Source organism: Rhincodon typus, chromosome 35 (genome assembly GCF_021869965.1).
Source record: "Rhincodon typus isolate 14 chromosome 35, sRhiTyp1.1, whole genome shotgun sequence".
Taxonomy (NCBI): domain Eukaryota; kingdom Metazoa; phylum Chordata; class Chondrichthyes; order Orectolobiformes; family Rhincodontidae; genus Rhincodon; species Rhincodon typus.
The window spans coordinates 979,154-987,782 of NC_063366.1; the positions used below are offsets into that span (position 1 = coordinate 979,154).

The 8,629-nt window shown below is 40.8% G+C and overlaps 1 protein-coding gene across 1 annotated transcript in view; it reads right to left on the reverse strand.

The window, feature by feature from the left end:
• Positions 1-549: 549 nt before the first annotated feature.
• LOC109939102 (proteasome subunit beta type-8-like) overlaps positions 550-8,629 on the reverse strand; it is a 62,413-nt gene continuing 54,333 nt past the window's right edge. The window contains exon 6 of the mRNA XM_020537394.2: positions 550-3,419. Within this exon, the coding sequence (XP_020392983.2) occupies positions 3,331-3,419 (89 nt within the window). The 3' untranslated portion in view covers positions 550-3,330. The remainder of the gene's footprint in view (positions 3,420-8,629) is intronic.

The following is an 8,629-nucleotide window of genomic DNA, read 5'->3' on the forward strand; positions in this document are numbered from 1 at the left end:
TCCTCTCCTCTATCCATCTTCTATCCGCCTCCCACTCTCTCCCTATTTATTTCACAACCCCCTTCCCCTCCCCCTTTTCTCATTCCCTGTGTTAAACTGCTTTTACTTTCCCTCCTCATTTCTCCTTCTCTCTGCCCTTTCTCCACATTCACACCCCAACACAGTCCAGATAGTTGACCCCTCCCACAGGCCGCTGTCTGTCCCTGCAGCATCTGTTGCCTGGTAGCTTAGATCGGAACAGCTTCCTTTCTAGGACTCTGTCCTCAGCTTAGTTCACAATGTCAGAGGGTGACAACTAAGAAAGACACACTTGCATTCTTATAGCACCCTTTGCCACCTCAGGACAGCTCTATATGTTTTATGGTGGTGGAAATATTGTTAAAGTTGTAATGTTTAAAAACAAGGCAGAATTTAAAAGTTTCCTGTAGCTTTGAGCAGTTTTAGTTGTTGCTGTGGAGTCCATTATCAGTCAGTGAACCTCCCTATTCATGGGTTCCTTGTGTTGTGAATGGGTTCTGTTATTGAGTTCCATTCGCAAGTCAATTGGTACATAAGTGGAACACAGTGCAGGACAAAACAAAATATTTATTTGTAAGGACAGGAAATGTTCATATGTCAGATCTTTAAATTTCCACTCTCTCCTATGGGTGGAAATCAGGGACCCCTGTTTATTAAGTATATAGTATGGGGAGAGAAATTGAAGAAAACTTGAATATTAATGATATTCTCTCTTAATAACTTATATCATAACAGAAAGAAACAGAATAAGAGAGAATAGATCTACATAATTAGATACATATTAGTACGTAAATATAGCTTATAAATGCATGTAAAGGGACATCGGAAGAGAGTGACTGCATTAAAATGAATGTTCACATTTTAGAAAGAGTGCCTCAAAATATATAGACCTATAGAACGGAGAGAAAGAGTGAGATTAGGGCAGGAACCACAAAAAACTAATCCCACTCAGACAGACTGAGAGAGCTGAGACATGGATAGTAAATCACCAAATCCACAGTCTCTCTCTCAGTGAGTGGGATCTGCCCCAGTCTCTCTCTCAGTGAGTGGGGTCTCCCCCAGTCTCTCTCTCAGTGGATGGGGTCTCCCCAAGTCTCTCTGTCTCAGTGAGTGGGGTCTCCCCAAGTCTCTCTCTCAGTGGGTGGGGTCAGGTCTCTCACAGTATGTGAGGTCTCCCCCAGTCGCTCTCTCTCTCTCAGTGAGTGGGGTCTCCCTCAGTTTCTGTCACTTGGTGAGTGGTGTGTTCCCCTATCCCTTGGGTCTGATCACTGTGTCTGATGGTGTGTGTGTCTGTGTGTGAGAGAAAGAGATGCTGGGTATCAGTAACAGTGGACTCTGACATAGGGATCTGCAGTGATTGTCTCTCCTTGACAGAGTGAGGAGGTTAATGATGATGTTTTTCTCTCACCCTCTCTCTGTTCATAGTTTGACACTCAGTGTCTCTCTTTCTATGCCTGCACTCCCTTGTACCATTCACATACCCCCCCCAATCGGGATTTTCCAGACAGCCTCTCACTGACAGACATTCCCTGGAATTCCCCTGTGTTGAACTGCTTTTACTTTCCCTCCACCCTTTTTGCACATTCATACCAACACGGCTCAGATAGTTCACCCCACCTATAGGGCGCTCCCAGTCCCTGCAGCATTTGTTGCCGGGTAGATTAGGTTGGGACAGGCTCCTTTCTAGGACTCTGTCCTCAGTCTGGTTCATAATGTCAGAGGGTGGCAACTAAGAAAGACACACTTGCATTCCTATAGTGCCCTTCATCATTTTAGGACAACCAAAACAAATGTAGCATTGAGTGAATTGGTGCTGAAGTATAATGTTGTAATGTCAGGAACAGATCAGCCTGTTGTATATCTATTTTTGCAATGTTGATTTTGGGATAAATAAATATTGGATAGAACAACAGAGAGACCTCTTACTCTTCTTAACTGATGTTTTGTGATATTTTCACTCACATGACACACTAGAGGAAGCCTCGGTTTAACATGTCAAACTCAGAACAGCGATATATTTCCAAGTCAGGATGGTGAGTGACTTGGAGGGGAACATGTGTTCCCACATATCTGCCAGCCCTTATCCTTCTAGATAGAAGTGGTTGTGGGTTTGGAAGGTGCTGTCTGATGATGTTTGATGGACTTCTGCAGTGCATCTTGTAGATAGTATCCACTGCTGCTACTGAGCATTGGTGGTGGAGGGAATGGATGTTTGTGGGTGTGGTGCCAATCAAGCGGGCTGCTTTGTCCTGGCTGGTGTCAAGGTTCTTGAGTGTTGTTGAGGCTGCACTCATCCAGATAAGTGGGCAGTATTCCATCACACTCCTTACTTGTGCTTGTGATAATGGATGGGCTTTGGGGAGTCAGGAGGTGATTTGCTTCCTGCAGGATTCCTAACCTCTTCCTGCTCTTTTAGACACTTTCTTTATATGACTGGTGCAGCTCAATTTCTGGTCAATGGTAATCCCCGGGTGTTGATAGTGGGGAATTCATTGATGGTAACACCTTTGAATTTCGAGGGAAATAGTTAGATTCTCTTTTTTTGGATATGGTCATTACTTGGCATTTATGTGATGAGAATGTTACTTGCCATTTCTCAGTCCAAATCTGCATAATATTCAGGTCTTGCTGCATATGGACACGTCCTGTTTCAGTACCTGAGATGTGAATGGTGCTGAACATTGTGCAATCATCACAGAACATTTCCACTTCTGATGTTATGTTGGAGGGAAGCTGAAGACATTACTTTCTTTTTGGACTCCTCAATAATCACTCTGCTTTTGGTTTCTCATTGCTTTAAAAATATTCCCATCTGTCTTAGATCCAAAGTAGATGACCTCACATTTACCAGGTTGAAATCCATCATAGGAACATTACCATACCGAATGCTGTACTTGATTGAAAGTCTAATTTGAAAGAAAGCCTTGCATTTATAATAGTGCTTTTCATATCCACTCCAGACTCAAGGTATTTCACAGCCACTGTAGGACATTCTGAAGTGTAAGTATTGTTGCCAAGTAAGAAACACTGCTTCCAAGATGAGCACAACAAGCTCCCACAAACAGCAAGGTGATAAAAATAACCTGTTAACTGTGGTATATGTGATGCTGATTAAAAGTGTAAATGTACACACTATTCTGTTTGTAGAAAATTTTTTATGATGCTGTTTAGTTTAAGTTCACAACTATGATGGCACTTGAGTGAGCAGTCAGCTGTAAACCATTCATTGAGCCTACTGGTCCAGTGGAAATATTTAGTTACTTCAGTTGCTGGCCTTGACTGAGATTTGATTTCAAATGGGTCTTGAGCAGCTCATGGGGTCTCTGCAGTGTACCTGTGCTGCAGAACACCAACATCTTCCTGAGACACTTTGATCCAGCCATTTTCCCGCATGTGATACACTGAAACAAAACACACACAATGTTAATCTCATATTGCATGAAATAAATACATTTCACTCCTTCCACTTGCAGGAAACAGTGACTAACAGAAACTTGCTGAGCATGGTGAGAAATGGACAATCCTGGGGATTAATATTGGCGAAGGCACTGAGAAATAGACACATATTTTAGGCAAATGGCAAAGGAATTTGGCACACAGGCTGCAGTGGTTCAAGAAGGCAGCTCACCACCACCTTCTCAAGGGCAATAGGGACAGGCAATAAATACTTGCCCATCCAACGACACCCACATCCCAGAAGTGAATAACGTAAAAGATGAGGGGCAATAATTTACGAAGTAATGACTTAAGGTCTAGAATGCACTACCTGAGAATGTGGTGGAATCAAGACATTCTACAGGGAATGAAATTAGTATCTGAAAAGAACCAATGGGCAGTAGGACAGAGAAAAGACGGGAGTGACAGAAAGTAAATTGCTCCTCCAGCAGTGCCAGTACATTTAGCCTCCTCCTTGCTTGTACCTATTCTGTCATTTGATGAAAGGGGCAGAAATAGCACTGTCACAAAAGAAAAGTTCTAAAAACATTGTGGGGTTGAATATTGGGAAAGTACAAAGAGAATCTCAGACAGAACGCCCCTGCTTTAAAGTCCAGATGTTGAGGGCTTTTACATCAAAAACAAAATAGATTCAAAAAGGTCTTCAAATATGATAATTGGAGAATCGAAAATACCACATGCATGAATGTAACTTCCCAACAGAGGGACTGCTCTCTGACACGTTAGTGAGACACACAAAGTTAGCAGCATCAGTATTTCCTGAGCTCTGGTTTTACTGAGGAAGAAAGAACAGCCAATTGGTGAAGCTGAGTGCAGGTATGTTTGACTCACTGTGAGCATAGCCTAACACCAGCATCTACCCAGGAAAATCTTCACTACAGCATAACTTACACTCTCCCTTGAAATAGGAATCAGAAGGGGCACTTCTTATCTGAATACCAAATTCTGACACACCCATCTTTACCAGCAAGTTGAAGACACTGCATTTTCTGTTACCAAATAAACCAAATTTTACACAGGACACTGGGGAATGGGACTGAGGGAAGAACTTTCTCAGAGAGAGAACATAGTAAGATGGGACTGAGGTGTGGTGATTCTATGGCTCGAAGGTGTATTTTGTCCTTTTTTATGAAGAAAGGTTGAGATAGAGGTAATGAGCGGTCTGCTCAAAGACAATCGAATAAACACCTTATAAAAGCCTGGGTTTTTTTAAAAGTTGGAACAATAGAAGCAGCCTGAATGGGTGGGGTCAAGCTCCCACAGCACCAGGATTTTTAGTTTTAGCTTTCTGCAGTTGCTGGGGTCTTGAAGCTGGATGTGGAAGGCTTTATTCCACTCTCTGTTACAGCTAAAAGCTGGAGTTCTCTTCCTACTGCTAGAATTACATGTGAGACAATCTATTTTAGTGAAGTTGCCTTTGCCAAGGGTCTGTTTAAAGGATGTTACTCTTTTGGAACAGTAGTAGTCAATACACATAATAATTTGTTAAGCATTTTGATAGAATTACAGTTAAGCAAATTATTTTATTTTTATTTTGTCTGTATTTTAACTGTAGTGTAAAATTAAAGTATGTTTTGCTTAAAGTCGAGTAGTTTAACCAGTTGAATTGCATCTGGAATTCAACGCCTTACACTTACCTTCAAAATAAGGAAAAGTTAGGGTCTAGGCTATCTTTGTAATATATTTGGAGGGTTTGTCTGGGATCAAAATCTCTAATTCAAGGTTGGGTTTAGGATTATTGGACTCAAAGGCAGTGAGTGGCAAGTGTTGGTGTTCCCTTTTCGGGAGTTGAATTTGGTTGGTTTAAATAGGATGTGCTTTCTGTAATAATGGTTCTTTCAGTCACCAAGAGTTTCCTGGGGTTGGAAGAAATCACTTCAGGAGATTTACAGAAAGTGAGCAAGGCAAAGCTTTTGGAATTGGCAGACAAGGTGGAGTAGGGGGTTGCCTTTGTGTGAAAAGAAGAGATAATTACAGCAATAGCTCAACATTTACATGTGCCAGAAATGCCATGGAATCATTGGAAATGGCTAAAATTCAATTGCAAATGAATGTTCAAAGCACATTTTAGAAAAATTAGAGTGGAAATTATCAATTACATGAATGTACAGGAAAGGACCATTCAGCCCCTCGAGCCTGCTCCTCTATTTAATAAGATCATGGCCAATCTGATCATTCCATAATCCTGCCTAACACCTGACTCCTCCTCTCCTCAGTAACCTTTCACCTGCCCTTTACTTATTGAGAGTCTATCTATCTCTGTCTTAAAAATGTTTAAGGATGGTGTATCCACCTCCTTTTCAGGACGATAGCTTCAAAGACTCATAACCCTCTGAAATAAACTATTTCACCTCATCTCTGTTTTAAACGGGTGATGGCGGATTTGTAAACAATGATCCTTTGTTCTAGATTCTCCCACAAGAGGAAACATTTCCTCCACATCCAGTCTGAGAAACTCACGGCACAGCACAGGCTAAAACTGGCAACAACTTTCAGGATGTTTTAAATTGTGCTGCTTCTGACACTGCAACCATTCATAGTATTTCACTGGCTGTTTCAGTTGTCCTAAGGTGGCAAAGGGCTTTATAGGAATGCAAGTCTGTCTGTCTTTCTCAGCTGTCACCCTCTGACATTGTGAACCAGTCTGGGGACAGAGTCCCAGAAAGGAACCTTTTCCAATCTAATCTACCGGCAACGGCTGTGTTTGGAGTGAACTATCCGGACTGTGTTGGGGTGTGAATGTGGAGAAAGGGCAGAGAGACAGAGAAATGAGGAGGGAAAGTAAAAGCAGTTTAATACAGGGGAATTCCAGGGAATGGATGTCAGCAAGAAGCTGTGTGGAAAATCCTAACGGAGGGGGTGGGTATACCATGGAGTGGGGGCAGGTCTGGAATAGAGAGAAAGAGAGAGAGACAAAGTGTGAGAGATAGTAGGAACTGCAGATGCTGGAGAATCTGAGATAACAAGGTGTACAGCTGAATGAACACAGCAGGCCAAGCAGCATCAGAGGAGCAGGAAGGCTCACGTTTCCAGCCTTCCTGCTCCTCTGATGCTGATTGGCCTGCTGTGTTCATCCAGCTCTACACCGTGTTATCTGAGACAAAGTGTGAAACTGAATGAAGACAGGGGTGAGAGAAACATCAGTATTAACTTCCTCATTGTCAGAAAGAGACGCTCACTGCAGATCCCAGTGTGAGAGTCCACTGTTACTAACACACAGAATAACTCACTCATTCACCCTCTCTTTCACTCTCTCACACACACACCCTCCTTCCACCATCAGACCCAAGGGTTGACCCTGGTGTTGTGTGACTTCTGACTTTATCTATCCCTGACCAACACTGGCACCTCCACATCATAAATAAACATCATTACAGAATTTTCAATCAAAAAAAAATCAGCCCTAAAATAATCCACAATAAAATCATTATCAATAATAACCCCCAAATATGATTTACCATTATTTCCCTCAGTCTCTCCCTCTCTCTCTCAGTAAGCGGGGTCTTCTTCAGTCTCTGTCTCAGCAAGTGCTGTCTCCCTCAGTCTCGCTCTCTCAGTGAGTGGGGTCACCCTCAGTCTCTACCAATGAGTGGGGACTCCCCCTTTCCCTTGGGTCTGATGGTGGAAGGAGGGTGTGTGTGTGAGAGAGTGAAAGAGAAAGTGAATGAGTGAGTTATTCTGTGTGTTAGTAACAGCGGACTCTGACACTGGGATCTGCAGTGAGCGTCTCTTCCTGACAATGAGGAAGTTAATGCTGATGTTTCTCTCACCCCTGTCTTCATTCAGTTTCACACTTTGTCTCAGATAACACGGTGTAGAGCTGGATGAACACGGCAGGCCAAGCGGCATCAGAGGAGCAGGAAGGCTGACGTTTCGAGCCTTCCTGCTCCTCTGACGCTGCTTGACCTGCTGTGTTCATTCAGCTCTACACCGTGTTATCTCAGATTCTCCAGCATCTGCAGTTCCTACTATCTCTCACACTTTGTCAGGTGAAGTGCTTGATGAAGGGCCAGCGCTTTGAAAGCTTGTGATTTCAAATAAACTTGTTGGGCTACAACCTGGTGTTGTGTGACTTCTGACCCATGTTTATTTAATTGATATTTACATGATTGATGATGATCTATATTCAGGCTGGTTATTTTCACAGAATTGTACACTGTAGAAGCAGGCCACTTGGCCCATCAAGTCTATACCAGCCCTTGCCAAGGGCGTCCCACCCAATGCACCAAACCTGCAAATTTTTAGACTGTGGGAGCAAACTGGTACAGACACGGGGAGAATGTACAAACTCCACACAAACAGTTGTCCAAGGGTGGAGTCCAGCCCAGGTTCCTGTGGCTGTGAGACAGGAGTGCTACCCACTGAGCTGCAGCATGATATTCATGTTATTGATATTTATATTTTTGATTTAATTTATTCTAATTTGATGGTTTTATTTGTTATGGATATTAATTTAGTATTGATGTTTATTTGATGATTTCATGTTATTGATATTTGATGTTTATGTTATTCATATTTATATTGATACATTTTATTGGTAGTGACTTTATTGATACTAATTTGATTTTATTTGTTATTGATATTTAATGTTGATATTATTAAGTGTATTTGGTGATGATTTTATTTATATAATAATAATTTGATGATAATTATGATATTGATGTGTACTTGATTTTATTTATGATATTAATAATAATTTGATGATATTTATGTTATTGACCTGTATTTGGTGATGATTTTATTTATGATAATAATTTGATGATAATTATGATATTGATGTGCATTTAATGATGATTTTATTTATGTTATTAAAAATAATTTGATATTTATATTGATGCGTATTTGATGATTTTATTTATGATATTAATAATTTGATGATAATTATGACATTGATGTGTATTTGGTGATTTTATTTCTAATAATAATAATTTGATGATATTGATGTGTATTTGGTGATGATTTTATTATGATATAAATAATAATTTGATGATATTGATGTGTATTTGGTGATGATTTTATTATGATGTAAATAATAATTTGATGATATTGATGTGTGTTTGGCGATGATTTTATTTCTAATAATAATAATTTGATGATATTGATGTGTATTTGGCGATGATTTTATGATGATATAAATAATAATTTGATGATCTCG